At 42.9% G+C, this 17,180-nt stretch overlaps 1 protein-coding gene across 1 annotated transcript in view; it reads left to right on the forward strand.

Moving 5' to 3' along the window:
* Positions 1-17,180, forward strand: part of LOC121289678 (kinase non-catalytic C-lobe domain-containing protein 1) — a 278,354-nt gene that overhangs the window by 217,928 nt on the left and 43,246 nt on the right. Inside the window, exons 24-28 of the mRNA XM_041209301.1 lie at positions 3,257-3,471; positions 7,138-7,254; positions 9,364-9,511; positions 10,361-10,543; positions 12,519-12,734. Of these exons, the coding sequence (XP_041065235.1) occupies positions 3,257-3,471; positions 7,138-7,254; positions 9,364-9,511; positions 10,361-10,543; positions 12,519-12,734 (879 nt within the window). The remainder of the gene's footprint in view (positions 1-3,256; positions 3,472-7,137; positions 7,255-9,363; positions 9,512-10,360; positions 10,544-12,518; positions 12,735-17,180) is intronic.

Consider the following 17,180-nt stretch of genomic DNA (forward strand, 5'->3'; position numbering starts at 1 on the left):
TACTTCATGTCTACAGACCAGGACTGCTCCAGACAACTGACGGCCCCGAAAACAAAGAGGACGGGCAGACTCCAAATTTAGTGACGCTTCTCTGGTGTGCCTGCTGGACGCAGTGAAAGGCCGCTGCAATGTCCTCTAACCCTGCTCTGGCCACAGGAGATCCACCAGAGTCACCAATCCGGCCTGGCAGGTGGTGGCAGTGGCAGTCAACATCACCGGAGCATAGAGGAGGTCAGCCATCCAGGAAGAAGATGAATGCCAGGGTAAGGCAACCACCTCATCACTCTCAACTCACACTCTCAAACACATCACACATCCACAGGGATCTCGCACCTCAGGGGACAACACCACTAATTCTCACACGCGCCCTTACATCTCCATTAGGCTCATATCCTCTGGTTTTCACTTCCTCATTCCATCCATGGCTCCACTCACCACACAAAAATTGCATACAGCGCCATGCGTCCTGCTCACACTCCCTCCATCTGTTTTCAGGCAGAAACTGGCTTACAACAGCAGGGAGATGTCCCAGACCAGGGGGTGAAGCGGCCCACACTAGCCCCCTCATTCTGCTGCCATTCACTAATTATCTCTACTTTGGTTCACAGGGAGCTCTGCCAAGCGACCGACACTCTGAGCCAGCCAGTCGCTCAGCTCCATCCAGGCCCTCACCTCCAGCCAAGAGGACACCTCCATTGACGAGCTGGAAATAAGCAGCTTGGAAGACCTGTCACAGCGCTTACCCACACCCTCCACCAGCACAGAGACATACGCCTCGGTGGGACCTAAACCTAGAGCATGCTCGGGTTCACTTTCTGGTGGTCACTGCACAGACTCATGTCTGCAGGAGGAGGAGGCAGTTTCAGCCGAGTTCCTTGGCCATGGAGGACTGGTGGGGAAGAGGCATCTGTGAGGTCTGAGTCAGATGACCAGCCACTGGATCTGGCCTTCCACCTCATTGTGGAGAATCAGCAGAAGGTGGTGGAACGTCACGCAGAGCTGTTGGAAGCCCTCAACAGAGTGGCACACAAATCAGAGGAGTGCGTCCGCCTGCTCTGATGATGTGGTGCCCACATGTGTGCGCATGGAGATCTCCATGGGAATAATGGCAGATGCCATAGAGACTCTGGTCCAGCAGAATGCAGAGAAGCATTCAGACCTGTACCCCGTAGTAGCCGTGGGCGAGTTCCTGCAGTGGCAACACGACAGGGAAATGGAGCATCTCGATGTTCTTCCAGGCGCTCCTTTCCCTCAAGAAGTCAGGTTGGTGCCCTTGGGCACCCAAAGGGTGGAGGAGCAGCAGCTGGACACCCCTGGGTCATTCACTCAGGAATCTCAGAGGCTGTCCTCTCCCTCCAAGTCCCCTTTGCCTGTGACCCCCTTAACCTCATCCTCTGTCACCGTGGGGGAGCAACTAGCCCACAGGAGGACAGCCAAAGCGAGCCAGGTCCAGCATCAAGCCCAAGTCATCAGAGGCAACAGGGCCAGCGATTGTACAGGTTATCTCCCCTGCTGCAGATGTCAGGGCAGCACCTAGAAGAAGTTGTAGGCCTAGAAAAGTTAAGAAATTCTGATCACAAGTGGTTGCACAGATGAACACATTTTGTCATTTTATAATCTGAAAATATATTCACTTTCACTGAATAGTGTGTAATGGGGTCTTTCAGCTTCATTGACAGGCTTTACACGTCCTCCCACTGCATCCCCCCTGCCCCCCCCAATAGTAGTTCAGCTGCACGCAGCCGAACAACGAGTGATCCTGGAAGGAGAAGTGTGTATGTGGCAGGGCTTTTTGGATCCCCTTGCAAGCTCTCTCCCACGCACGGGGCTTTCATCCACCACACTCATTTTACTGTCCCGAGCATTTTCATTATTGCGTGGGGTTCTCTTTCAGTTGTCCATCTGAGCTGACCTGCATCCCCTCCCACCCACTGATCACACTCCCAAGAGGCACCTGTGCCCATCCAACACGAGGCTCCGCTCACTTTCGATATGATAAGCATCATCATTGTCAAGTTTTTGCTCACCCCCCGTCCTTTACCCTCCACCAGTCACCCATGTCCTTTCCTCCATCACTGTTGACCCCCCCTGGCATTACCTTCCACCTCCCCACCATCACCTACCAACCAGAACCCTTTCTTTTTCAGGATGTCCAGGTGAACGTGCATGTTCCCTACCTTCCTTTGAATCCCACCTCCATCTACATTGACCTCCTCAACCTCCTCCTTCCCATCCCCAGGGGGCGTGTCTGCCTCTGAGTCCCCACAAACCACCTTTGCTGTCCTTTCTGCAACTGCCGATGCACACTCACCCTCTCATACTCACCATTCCCTCCTACTACACCCACCCTCAGTTCGCTCCCCTGGAGGCAGTCATTGACCCCACTGACCCATGCATGTTCACCTGGACATCCCACACACCTTGCTCCCTCCTCCACCCTTACTCCTAAATACCCGCCCCAAACTCCTAACCCCCCCTCCCGAACTCCCTCCCCTCTCCCAACTTCAACACCCCCTGACACCTTTGACTCTCCCTTCCCAACCTCACCCACCCCTGACAACTTTGTTAACCCCCCACTCCCAACCTCACCCCCTCCTGACAGCTCCGTCTCCCCATTCCCAAGCGAATCCACCCAGCATGCGATACACATGTTCCCCCAGGGTCTGTACCCCCTGTTGGGCTCCAGCATCTTCTGCTCCTCGGATGTCCACGATCTGAGCAAGGCTCTAACGGTAAGTCCCGATTTCTGCATTTCACATTTGTCCAGACGTGTTCTGGGCCGGCATTACCCTCTTCTGCCCATCTGCCATTCATTCATTGTTTTTGCAATACCAGACTCAATTATTCCAATGCACTGCTAACTGATCTCTCCTCCTTCACTGACTGTAAAGGAGTTGCAGAGATCACAGTAATCACTTCGCTATGCAAAGCTGCAGTTGGTGTTCTTGAGAATCTGCTACTGTGAATCCCAATCAAACCATACATCCCTGTCTAATCTCCTTTGAGGCACCATTGTTCTTAGTGTAAAATTGGCAGCACAGTATCCTTAAGGGGGCCCTGTTATTCTTATGGTTTCTGATGAAAGATTACTGACATGAAACATTAACTCTGTCTCTCTCTACACAGATGCTTTCAGACCTGCTGAGTGTTTTCAGCATTTCCTGTTTTTATTTCCAGTTTCCAGCATCTGCAGTGATTTGCTTTTGTTGTAGCAGAAATCATTAGATGTTCTTAATGGTATTTTTGGTCTCTCTAGATTTTGCAAATGGAGCAATGGGGTCTGCACTCTACTGTGCTTCTTTCACTGGTCAGCTTTTCATTCCAGTCAGAGACATTAGAGCTCACACCTACCGATAGCAATTCTCTCCTCACCTTCCACTCTTCAAAAGGTGATCAGAGCCAAAGCAAGAACAGAACACAAGTACTTCAAGCTGGAACAGCAGTGGGTTTGATGGCTTACCTCTACAGCAGGTGAATGGCACAAAGCATGGCATATTAAATGTTATGTTAAATATAAGTATTAACCAAAGAAAAGGAAGAACTTTTGTTTACATGATACCTTTCATTACGTCAGGATGTCCCAAAGTTAATATCAAAACTAATGCTTGGGTAGCAACCAGAGTCCCTCTATTCCCTCTGATTGAAACTCAGGGATAGGCTGTCCCTCCAAAATCCTGAGGCTGGATTTTCTAATGGCAGTAGGGCCTGGTCCCAGTACAGGCAATTTGGAAATCATGACCCTGGAGATCACCTCATCATCCCAATGCCTCTGAAATTTTCAAAGTGCTGACACATGGGGAGGGAGCAAAATGCCTTCTTGCTGCTAATTATCAGTCCATTTAACTCCTTTGGGAGCTTGGTAAGGGGCCGGGGCATTGGGAAATGCAACTTTTAAAGCTTAATTTGGCAAACCTGCCAGGCTGGTGCATTGGTACACAGCTGTCAGATTTGCTGCAGAACCAATGAAAAGTTCTTCTTGTGATAGTGAAAGTTATGGGACCCCCAGGTAACTGGCACTGGAATGTGTGCATTATCTTCATTTAGCCTGGTTGCCCTCATTCCAAACTATTTATCCTTCATGGCCAATTGATGAGCTGTCTGTTGTCTTCAGCAAGCCAGCAGCAGGACTCAAGCGGTGACATAGGTGAGGTGAGAGGACCCTGAACTCATCCAGGTGCTGGGTTCCCCTCTCCGCTTTGAAAATCTGGTTCCTGACATTCCTGAGATCTGTGTTGTATTCTGTAACTGAGAATTTAGAGAGAGCTTTAAGGCCTAAAACAGCTCCTTCCCAGCTGAGAGCATGTATCCCTTAGCAGTGCTCCACAGTCATCTTGTGTGGTCCACTTTCTGGTTATAACTCCTGACTAGAGCTGGCTATAGCTAAGTCCAGATGGAGTACATTTCGAGTAAACTCTGCTTACTATGTCCTGAAAGGAATACTTGCCCCTATAAACACATGCCTCACAATTTCCTAATAACATCCCAATACCTGCAAGATATCTTGTATTTATATAAAACCTTTAATGTAGTACATACTGCAAGGTGCAATCTTGAGAAACAAATACCAGCAATAACAGAAGAGTTCAGGGAGACAACCAGAAGCATTTTCAAAGAGATATGTTTTGAGGAAGTTTCTGAAGTGGGAAGAAAAGTAGAAAGATGAAGGGATTCAGGGAAAGAGCTCCAGGTCGTAGGGGTGAGCTGGCTGATTCTAGATGTACATTACACGAAGTATGCGGTCTGGGAAACAAAGCAGAAGAGTTTTCAGATATAGGGTGTGGTGAGCTGAGGCCAGGAAAGATTTGTAAGCAAAGATGAGGATTTTAATTTCAAAACAATGGGCATGGGTAGCAAATTAAGATTGGTGAGGACAGGATTAGGCAGATGAGCAGAACATGGTGCAGGATGTAGAGAGGATGGAGTACTGGGCAAATTGGAGTTTATTAGAACGGAGTTTAGGAAGGATTGCATTGAAGAAAATAAGCCTCAGTGGCAGTGTAATGAGGTAAGGATAGAGGCAGGCAATGTCATAGATGCACTTAAATGCAGCTGCAATAAATATCAGGTCCAACTTTTTTAATTTTTTGACTAATCGAGCTTACTTCTTTTGCTTAAAACTTTTATGGCTTGCAGCCACGAGTTATCACATCAGCCCACTCATGAGAAGTAATTCCAGCCTACTGATTCTCTGTCATGTGCTATTTTGTAAATTTATACATTATTTCTTAATTTGGGCAATTGAGGAATATTTAAATTTGTTTTTCACAGTTTTGGCTCAGCCAGTCAAATTTAACTATTGATTTTAATGAATTCTAAATCTCAAAATATCTTATCAGTTGAACAGAATAGATATGGCATTATATATACTTATTCAATAATCAATATCAAAATTCCACTTGCTGCTGTCTTTGGACAATGTAGATTTGTCACATCTTTGGAAATTCTACTTAATCCCACAACCCCATTATAGAAATATAATTTTCCTTTATGACACACAAAAATGTAATAAGAAGTAAACATGTAAATTATGCCTTTATATTTCAGAAATGCTGGTCATGGCAACCTTGATTTCAGCAACGTTGCAAATGCAAACTCAGTAATGGAGTTCATATGTGTTTTGGATGCTGGTTGCATTTGCTTAATGTATGCATGTCAGAATTGTAATGATATTAAGGTAATATTTCAATAACAGGTTGTCATACAAGAGAACAGCTTTACATAGACAATCTCCAAGCTGTGATGTGTGCATCCACTAATCAAGTTTACTGGTTCATTAGTACATAGTAATTACAGAAATGTGGCATTCAGCCCAACAGGTCTATGCCAGTGATTAGCCCACAATAGCCTTCTTCCACCCTGCTTCATCAGCGGTATTTATGACCTTGATTTTATCAAGAAAGCTTCCTATTTGAAATTAATTATTTTTAGAAGTCTTTACAGTTTTCTGTTTATTTTATTTGACTTTATGTAATGAATATCTAGAAAAACGAGGATCTCTCAACCAAACTCTTTTTTTGTATAAAAACAGTAATTGATAAGATTACAGATATGAGTATTTTTCGTAATAAGTTGGGAACGTATTGGAGCACAATTTATTCAAAGCTTTGCTGAATGTGATTGTTGGTGATTTACAAAGGCTTTTAACTTGATACTCCAACTAAACTTCAGCAATGGCACAACAGCTGAAGGTATCACAGTCAGCTGCCAGCATTCCGTTCTTAGAAAGAAAGCCATACTCCAATAGTTTAAAAATCACTTTGATGGAAATCTACCAAAGTAAATTTAATGTTTTGGAAGAGTGATTGGATTCCAAAATAATCTCCACTTACACAATGTTACAGCAATCTAAAGTATATGTGGACAAAATCACTTCTACATTTTGACATTAATCAGCAATTGTGTTACAGGAAACATCCACTTTGCTGAGGATGCCTGATGTAATCTCCATCTTGAGATGAATTGTAGATCCATACCACTGTTGATGTCTCCTTGGTACATCCACATGTTTACAAAACATTCTGTTGTAGCTACCTGAATAATGGTCTACAATTTGGGAACCAGAGTGCTGTTATCAGCTGTACCACCAGCAATGCCTGCTGACTATCAAGTGAAAGAAATGACTTTGATGATAGAAATTTACTGGGTGCACTGATGTGTTGCAAAATTGTAAAAACCTTTTTTCAAAGAAAATGTTTTTAGTTTTGCGGCACGCAGCTCACAAGGGAAGTGTTCCCCTGTTGTGAGTTATCTATTTGCAAGGGAACAATAGAGGTTGAAGTAAGAAAACTTGATTATTTATTGTATTATCCTCATTTTTCTGACAGATATTTCTATTGGTTTTAATCCCATCCTTATTTCCTTATAAGCTAACTATATTTTGGAAATTATTTAGAATCGGTTCCAAGTGCAGAACAACAATCTCAATAATTCAGTAGGATGTAACGTAAGCATATAAAATGGTTCAGAAGGATTTATTTTGACTTCTAACCAGAAGGAGACAGCAAAAACCCATTTGTATGGGATTGGCACCTTTCATCTACGCAATTAAACACCGATTTTTCTTTGTGTGCTAAAACAATTAAAGCTATCTTTGGCAGAATGTTATGCATATCCTAACAGATGTTGTTATTTTTACAGTAATGCAGTAATAGAAGGCTATGTTCAGCAGTTTTTTTATACATTTCGTTATTTCACACCACCCTGTGAATTTCTACAGTTTCTGGAAGACAGATTCAATAGCGTCATTGATATCAGGTATTGTTTAATTTAAAGCATACTTTTCTATTTAGGACTCCTCCGTTTAATACTACCATTTATAACTTTGCCTTATGTTGGAAAGTTTCTAACTTATCCAGATTAAATGATAGGATTCTGGCTACTAACACTGACCCCAAATTTAAACATGTCATCAAAATATCTCAGAAAAATATTCTTGGGGCTGAATTTCTGGAGAGACGGGAAGACTTTTAAAAATGGCGGTCGGGACCCAGATGTGGAAGTCCCGCTCCCATTTCCAACAGATGCCATGGAGAAGGGTGTGGGGAGTGATTCATACAGGAGGAAAACCCAAACTCAGAAGGGCTATTTAAGCTTAGTGCTGAGTTCAATCAGACCCCATTTTGGCCATTCCATGGGCCTTATCCTGCAGTGAGAAAGTCATGAACTGATGGAGTAGGTATGAACACTCTTGAAGGGCAGATAAGGTCATGATCTACAGCTTTTAAATCTCCCGCTCTTTAAATATGAAAAAGCCAGGCTAAAGCTGTCAAAAAGAGTTTAAAAATACCTTCTGCTGGACTGCTTTGATTGACAAGCCAACTGGCATAGGTTGGAAAAAAATATGACCATCTGTTCATGAATTTTCAATAGAAGTCTTTGTTAACATTTCCCAAGGGCTTTTAGGATATCATTATGAATACTTGGCTGAGTTTCAAAAGCTACAATTATCTCAACATGGAGTTCTGAGTTCACAGTTTGATTGACAGTTTAAAGAGGCTATTGTAGGGCTAGCTGTCTTTGATGTGATGTCTGAATAGAAATTTGTTTTAAGAGGTGAACCATTTGAGGAAATTTAAAAACTTTAAATGGATTTCATGAAAGGGAGCGTTTTTTCACTATCAAATGTGTCTGAGTGAGAGCTGTATTAGATTGTTAGAAGTTTATGTTTTTTCATCTCCACATGGCTGCTGACATCTCCCATGATGGATACTGGGAATGACTATAGAGGTAGCATGGGGGAGTATGAAGGGACATGGGGCAAGTTGGGGACATGAGGGCTTGAGGGCCTAACAGATTCTAAAATAATTGGGACAAAATCCCAGAGAACAGAATCAGGCCTTCTAACCAGCCTGTCTCAGCATTCACCTACTTCCAGGCTTGATCTCACCGCTGACTTCCTGGCATGAAAATTGGGCCTAATGGGCACTTTAAAATGAGGCGGGTCTACCAAGTCAGGAAATTTCCCAACTCAAGCTGCCCGCCTCGGTAGTGAAAATCCTGCCTGCACCTTTTTAAATATTTAATGCAGGGTGATAATTACATTATAATTATTTATATTATGAAAGTACTAGTTAATACCTGTTGGATGGAACTGCAGGGAGAACAACATTCAGGAGTTCAAGTTATCAATGTTAGTTTGCACTATATTGAGGTCAATTTTGTAGAAAATTTGTTATTTTTAAAAACATTATACATCTTTTAACCAAATTATGTTGATTCAGAAAATCAATGCAATTAATTATATCTTATTACTATTCTAAGTGAGTTTAATCTCAAGACAACAGCCACAATGTCACAAAAGCTGCAAGTATAAGATGAAAACCACCAAAGAGGAAGAATGTGTACATTTGTACACTAACATTGTGGCTGTGCTATCACTTCAATGTTGCTGTGAAATAGAAAAATGTAAAAAATGAGAGTGTAACTCTGGATCTGGGACGAGGTCTGTCCTAAATGAAGCTGTGTGGTACCCTGTTGGCTTAATATTAAATTACATTTGTATGGTGTGTTTGGACTTGAGATCACAGAGTGTGGCTCCAGAGTGGCATTAAACCAAATTTTAAAAGTACTTTGGCAATCACTTGGTCCAAATTGAAACATCCCTTTTCTTATTTGTGAAAAAATTGATACTCAGCATATGTCTTCAAAACATTCAAATTTATCAGCCTGCAGCAGACCTTTCTCTTGGCATCCAAAACATGACTCAGGTCAGGGGCAGGATCTTAAATGATTGTTGACTGCCACCTTTAACACGTTCTTATCCTTTGGAATATTGTAAAGGTCGTTATATAACGACATCACTATTGCTAATTTTAATCCAACATTATTACACATGAAAAAATAAAGTTATTTTTACAATTCCAGAGCGAACCAAAAATGTTCAGCTGACTGCATCAAGGTGCACAACCGAAGTTTAGATCTACTGCAGGCCTGGATTGAAGAGTGCTACAATGTAGATATTGCACAGAATACTGAGGTTTTACAGAAGCTAGAAACTTTTATTTCCTCAAAGGTATTTCTAAACTGTATGGATATAATTATACTACTTAAAAACATTCACTTACAAATATGCACAAATGCTGGATCACTTCTGAGAGACTGGATATATGGTGAATGATAATATTGCAACATTCAGCAATCATATACAAAATTCATGCTTCCTTGGCCCTAGAAAAATACACATTATCCTGAGGTCAGTATGCCAGGTGAAATGAAGATGTACAGCCCTCCAGAAGGATCTGAGTCATCCCCACCAAGGGGGGAGCTCATGACAGGGTCTGGATTTTTATTTAATTTTTTAAAGCTGGCACAAGGATCCACTGGGACCTGAGTCCACTGGTTTCTGGGTAGGGAAGCTCTGACATCTCTCCAGATTAGGAAAGTTCCACCAGCGTTGCCAGCCTGCGGAGCAAGATGAGAGCCTGGAATGCACCCCTCATTATATAACCACTAGCTAGGTGTGTTTGGGTTATATGCCCCCAATGCCCTGCCCTCTAGACTCTGGCTAGGTCACTGCTGGATGGCACTGGTGAGTGCAGTCCCAACATAGTTGCCACAATCCTGGCCAATATATATAGGGCTATTGTCTTTTTGCTCAAAATAAACTTAACAAATATCATTATACATCTTTCATCTGAATAATACCATGTATATGCAAAATATCATTGATAAAACATGAGCAAGAACGCAGCAGTGCAAATCACTTTACAAAATTATGCATTCAATAATGCTAACTAATGGACTGTACTAGAGCAAAGGTTGGCTATGGATCCAAACAGACACAGAATTCAGGATAATTATATAACATGAATCATTGAAGAGTAGTAACCCAATTTACTTAATGTGATCTTTCTTTTAAAAGGTTATTCAACATGACAGCCGGGGTCAATGTTTAATAAGCTTGCTTCAAAACTTCTCCGAGGAGAAAAAAGCCCGGAAACTGCCTTATTTCAGCTTCAGTCTCGAGGACGTGACGAATGAAGAGGACAACCAGTCAGTTCACTCAATGTCCAAAAAGGTTTTGAATGAAGATATTTCTAGAAAGGTATGCCACTCCTTTTTAACTACAGATTGGTATGTGGTGGTAGCTATTTCTTTTTGGCATGCCCAGGGAACATTCAGTTCCAAAGCACAGTGAAGAGGAATAACTAGTGCACTCTTGGGCTTTTCCAACTGTTGTGGATAAAAACCACCCAGAGTCTGGAGTAAGCTGAAAGTAGGAAATTTTATTACAAGCATGTAGAAGAATGCTACAGTAAACTGAAGCATCTCAAAAAACAATTATTGTGACATGCATTTATACTGTTACGACCACAGCTGATGTTATTCGCTGAGCAAGCCAAACCCCAGAGGGAAGCTTGTCTTATTGATAACTTACTTTTTGTATTTTAAAATTGAGGGGATAACTGCTGATTCCAGAAGCATAGAATCCCTGTAATACTTCTAGGATTTTAAAATTAAAAGCTTTATTAACAAGAAGCAAAAAAAAAATTAAGCACACAAGAGTAAAATTACACAGTTGAAATCTTACAAAACATACCCCCCAAAAAACCACTTGATCAGAACATGCAAGTAAACTGCTTGGCAACAGCTCCGTATAGATTTTTAATCATAAAAATCCAGTAATATTACCCAAGGCAAAAACTGCTGCTACTTTTATGAAGTGTACTGTGTACCACACGAATTCTCATTCTCTTCCACTCTGCTTTGGAAATCCGGGAAAGTTCAGAAACAGACTGCTTTCTAAGAACAAAGACTTTTCTGATTTGAAACTGGATGACAGCTTCAAATTCACTTTTCTCAGTACAGAGCTGGTCTCAAGACATCCCCATCCCCCCCCCACACCCCCCCCCACCCCCAAACTCTCCCCCCCACCCAGTTACCTCAACTCAACTAAACACATCCCTTAAATATCTTCTTTTCCCCTTCTATCCTAGACTCCATTGTCCTAAGCACCTCTTTGAACTCAACTTTTCCAAAATAAATAAATCTTTCATGTCTTCCTATTGCCTCCACTTTTGGGTCAAATAAATGTAATAGCCTTTCCTTGTTTACTTATGAAACCTTTGTAAGTTGTAAACGTCTCTTAAACTCCCTTTAAAATTTAACAGATGAAACTTTAAGTCCTTACTTATCACCTAATGCAAATTTTAAAACGCCTGGTAAACAATCCTATATTCTCGCAGATAAGCAGGCTAGTGGAACAGTGTAAAAAAACAGTGGGATAAAATGTAAAAAATACAGAAGAACAGCTCGGGCGTATCATCCACAATGATATCATCCGCAGTGATATCATCTGCAGTGATATCTCCTCTAGCAAAACACATCTAGGAAAACAGGCCAGGCGTGTAAGGATAATGGAAAAATACAGCGAAAGGAAAGGTTTACATAAATATAACTCACTTATAACTCATAGTAATTATATTAATCCATTTACCACATCTCAACTAACTAAACTGAACCTGCTGCTGAGCGTGGGCCAGGGTCTTTGGGATTCGAAGAGCTGCCGTTGGATTTCCTAGATAAGATGCGGGTAAGTTTACGTATTAGCCAAGCGCACCTCATTTACACTGCATCTGTAAGAGTTCCTAGCAGTGACCTTGAAAGGAAAATATGCCCTTGAATTTCTATAAAATATTGGTAATTTTTATATATTTAAATTTTAAAATGATAATATAATTGGTTTAAAAGGTGTGCTCACCAAATACTTAAACAACAATCGATCTGTAGAGAATGTGAATAATGTACACTTAAATTTATACAGTTACCTGGTAAGTATTCAACGGATTATTTGGTGTATTCTGTTCATCAGCATATTTCACTTACAATTGATTCACTGTGTATTCAGAATGTACATTCTATTTTCATTTCTGCCTTTTGTAAAATAAAAGAATATGAGGTGAAAGAATCTTTGAAAATAAAATACTGCTTCATTAAAATAGGTTTCATTGGTGTATCTTATAGATGTTATATGATGTTGCTGCACATTACATTCTATCAATCTCTTATTGTTGAAATAGAGTTTTAAATGGAAGATTAGTAAACGTACTGAGCCCTCAAGCCCTCATCAGAAGGAAAAGTATCACAATATCGCAACGGCACTACCAAAGCCCTGCTATAATAGTCTTGCAACCGAACCGTCAGGGGCCTACCAGAAAGTTGATGAGAAAGGACTTTTCATGTTGGCTGACTACAGCCCACAGCATATAGCCCAGCAACTAACCTTGCTACAACAGGTACTGTTGAAATTCTCTTCATAAAATGCTTTTAGATAATATAACAAAGTAAAATATATTTTCATTGTCTCATCCATTTTCATTCCCCAATTTCTCTCCTCTTCTCCTCTCACAATGGTGTTAACTGATCACTGAGTACAGTTCCCTGAATGCTCTCTGGTATTTCACGCCAGTAACCATTAATTCATTCATGTATGTGCAAACATTCAACACCGCTGAACCTGACCCTATTTTCATTTATAGTATCCTGCTTTGAATGAGAATCTCTCTTACTGAAGCCAATTGTAGTACCATGACCGCAGTTTCTCTTGAGAACTACCACAGTAGTAACAAAGGGATTGCTAGAGGACAAAAACCCAAGGTTTGTCTAGTTTGCCTCCTACTATTCTCATAGTTATACGATACAGCAGTAATGGGCTTGTTGACAAACCATGACAATAAATATCTATCAATGAGTCTACAACAGACCCAGATATAAGGCGAGGAAAGCACAATAAGGTGAAACAGTTTGTGACGGTCTATGTTGGCTAGTCCTTTATCTATATCAGCTCCGCAAAACTCAGAACCCAACTTTGTTCTCTGGAATTACATTGATTTTACATTGATAGGCACCCAAAATCTTTTCACAACTGACCAATAGTGGTAGTTCGTACAAAGAAAGATACTACTCAGACAAAATCTTATTGATGGAAATGTAAAGTCAATTTTAAGAGTGTTTTTCTTCCTCCCTCAGTCAGTGCAGGACCTAAAATAATTTTTTACATTGTCGTTGCTGCTTAATGTGAATTTCTTTGCATAATGGTTTATAAATATTGGGCCGTCACTTCTGAACTCCCCAGCATCGTATTGGGGGGATACCCCGATGATGAGCTGGGGAATCCCCTTCAGAAATTCCCAGATAAGGTTTGTATGGTAATTGCTCAAAAATGAAAACTTCCCCTGGGCAATTGCCCTGCACTGGGGACCATCCATATATGTGATTTTAAATTGCAAACTTTGGATGGTTCCGACTGGGTTACACCAATAGTTACCCAGAAAAAGTTAAGAGGAAGCAAAACCACTTCTAACTTGTGGGTAACTATTGTACAGACCGAGACCGAGCCACCCCCGTGGGACTCCCCCCCACCCTCCCCCGACTCCCACCCCCTCCCAACCCCTGACTACGCCTCACCCCCGCCCCTATTGGGAGTCTTCCCATCCCAGTGCCCCCCCCACCATCCCTTCCAGCCTGACCTGACCCTACCGCCCATCCACCCACCCCCAACCACCAAGGCCCAACCTGACTTGGCACAACCTGGGGTCTGACACCCTCTCCTCATCTTTAAATTTCAATAGACCTTCGAACATACCTGGTTTATGGCAGCTAGTGCTGTGGAAAAAGGGACGTGGCTTCCTTCCCTTTGATTTAGCTGTACTTTGGCGCTGTGCCCCAGGGACACACTGCACTGCCTGGACCTCACCCGATCTGAGTCAGAGGGCTGAATTTTGCCCTTGATGGGTGGGCGGGCCTGACCGACTCGGCGGCAGGCGGGCAGCCAATCGCCGCCACCACCGAAATGGGTCCCGCCGCCATTTTAGGTGGGCGGGCCAATTAAGCTATGCGCTTCCTGTGCGGGTGGGGGGGGGGATTCCCCAACTGCGAGAGTGCGCTCTTTCACGCATGCACGCGAAAGAGCACACATCTCCCTGAGGCTAAGTGCTGCCTCAGGGAGATCGCTGAAAGGTGGTGAAAGGTCAAAACTAGAAAAATAAAAAAATCATTAACATGTCCTCCTCGTATGAAAATGTCACACGAGATGGGACATGTTAATGAAGTACACAAAAACTTTATTAAACCTTTTTAAATCCGAAATCAAACCTCATCCCACCAGTGGATGAGGTTTGTTAAAAAATCTCTTACCCACCTGCCCATTGGGCCCGTGTGCTGAGCCAAAGTTCGCACGGGCCCCTCAAAATCGTCGACAGTTGGTGACTTAATGGCCTTAACAAGGCCTTTTATTAATGGCAGGGGCACTTCACGCTGCATAGCGCGCCCGCCGACCTAAACATCGCGATGCCCTGCACTGACGTCGGGATGCTCACACGACATTTTAAGCGCTGATGTGCGGGCTCCACCACCCACACGTCAGCCAGAAAATCCAGCCCTAGTGGGGCAAGGCAGGCTGGGAAAAAATTTCAGATAAGACATTGGGCACAGAGTGTCAATCCATTGCTGATTGCCACTCCGAGGAAGTTCAAGCTCATTACTTTTAGCAGTAGCAGATTGAGTGGGGGAAAGTTTAACCCCCCACCCCCACCATCCCCACCAAACAGGTGGGCTTGGTTAGGGTGGGATATTAAAATGGAAAGCATCTCAAACCGGAACCAAACCTCCTTTGAACCTACCAGGGGTGTAGTGCTGTTGGAGCACCCCTCCGGCATCTCTGAGCAGGATCTGGGAGAGAGAGCTGCAGATGGTTCCAAACGCTGGGGCCAGGGGCTGGGGAGGCCCGGGGACTCTGTGTTTTAAACCAAGTTCTCGTCATCCATGCTGAGCAGGCAGAGCTTAGGACCTGACAGTCCAGCTCAAAAAAAAGATGAATTTCGAGTTCCGACTTTTTGAAGCTAGTCTGTCAGGTCAAGTTTACTCATTGCTGCGCTGCTGTTGGGGAGTTTGGTGGGGTGGGCAGGGCGAGGCATTGGGAGATGGGGATGAGGTTGGAGTGGAGGGAGAGTAGAAATCATTATTTGGCTCCATAAATGTCAACTTCACAATGCACCAAATCTCACAAACCAAATGTTTTCTGTAACTTTCTTAAAATTACTGAGAGAATTTTTTACTTTTTAAAGATGGAATTGTTTCTTTTGTTCCGGAAGAGTGCAAATGAAGACGTGAAGTGGAAGACTTTTAGAATCAGCTCATCCTTTTAAACAACAGACGAGCAATCCCCAGTGGTTAATTATTTTTAAGGCTACTCTGCTATTTGTTTACTGGTGAGCCACTGAGTCATTCTTTTGAAATTGCTCAGTCTATTAAACCAAGAAGAAGGAATCAGCAAAAATTTCCAGCACTGTCCACTTGTCACAATTGCAATTTACAATCAGGCGGCGCTAGAAAAAAGTTACAAAGGATCGCAAACTGGATAAAGCACATGAACAAAAATCGTAACAAAGGACGCGAAAAACGTAGTTCTGAAGTCATTGTCGTTATTAATACAAAGTTTATTAATATAAATCAAATATATCAGCATTAAAAACAATTCACGCGCCCACTGCCACGTCTTATCTCACGGTGTGCCGTGCTTTGAGAAATCCCTTTGCATTTGTCCTGATGTCTTGACACATTTTTGTGTAATGTGTTAATTGAGCAATATCCAAATGGGGAGAAAGCTACAACAATTAGAATGTGTAACCATCCAAAATGAGCATCAAGAGTACAAGTGTCAGCGATCGGGGAGCTGAATGTAATTTATGTTATTAAAGCAGTTAGGGAAATGTTAATTACCAAAAAATACATATATATCCGGTGGCCAGTATAAAACCATTTGTATGGTCCTGAAGGTGGCGGGAGGAGGATGCAGCTACTTACCCTCATGTTTAAATCAATGTCCTTATATTTTTTGCACACTCTTTTCTCCACCAATTTTACACTCTGGTCTGAAAGTTACATGCAAAGCTCTTGCGAGCATCCTGATTGGTGAAGAAGGTTCACAGGGGCGGGGTCGGTCGAGCAGGACAAAGAAAACGAACCTCACTCCCCACTTTTCAGTGACCTAGATTTTTCCTATGGCGGGTGGGCTGGGCGGCAGCATACGGGGTCACACGTGTGGAGCCTATCTCCGGGCCAATTAAGGCCGGCCCAGCATAATACGCGGCTGGTAGCGCTCACCTGGGCGGGCGGCTGGAGGAGGGAGAGTCAGGGCCAGCACTCTTCTGTGCATGCACGCAAAAGTGCGCAGCAATCTTCCTGAGGCATGGAGCTGTCTCAGGGAGATTGAATAGATACGCAAAAAATTAAGTAATTGATTTAAAAATGTATTCAAACATGTCCCCTCATGTGACTCTATCACATGAGTTGGACGTGTTTGTAAAGGTGGGAAAATTTATTTATTTGTTTTATAAAAGCTTCAGGAAACCTCATCCCGCCTGTGGATGAGGTTCTCTGAAAAAACGCGAAGGCCGCTTGGGCTTTTCACCTGCCCGCCCGACCTTAAGGTTAGACTGGCAGCGTTCTTAACTTCTTCAATTAATTTCTTAATGGCCTTAGTAGGCCCTTAACATTTCAGCGGGTGCACAGCCGACTCCGCGGCTGCCAAATGAAAGATCGTAATGGCGCGCCATGAGCTCAGGACGTACACCTGATGTCATCGCCCATCATTTTATGCATCGACCTGTCGGACCCACCCCTGCACGCTGACCAGAAAACTCTGCCCATCGTTTCAAATTCTGAAAGTCCCCAGGAAACTT

The sequence above is a fragment of the Carcharodon carcharias genome, chromosome 17 (genome assembly GCF_017639515.1).
Source record: "Carcharodon carcharias isolate sCarCar2 chromosome 17, sCarCar2.pri, whole genome shotgun sequence".
Lineage (NCBI taxonomy): Eukaryota > Metazoa > Chordata > Chondrichthyes > Lamniformes > Lamnidae > Carcharodon > Carcharodon carcharias.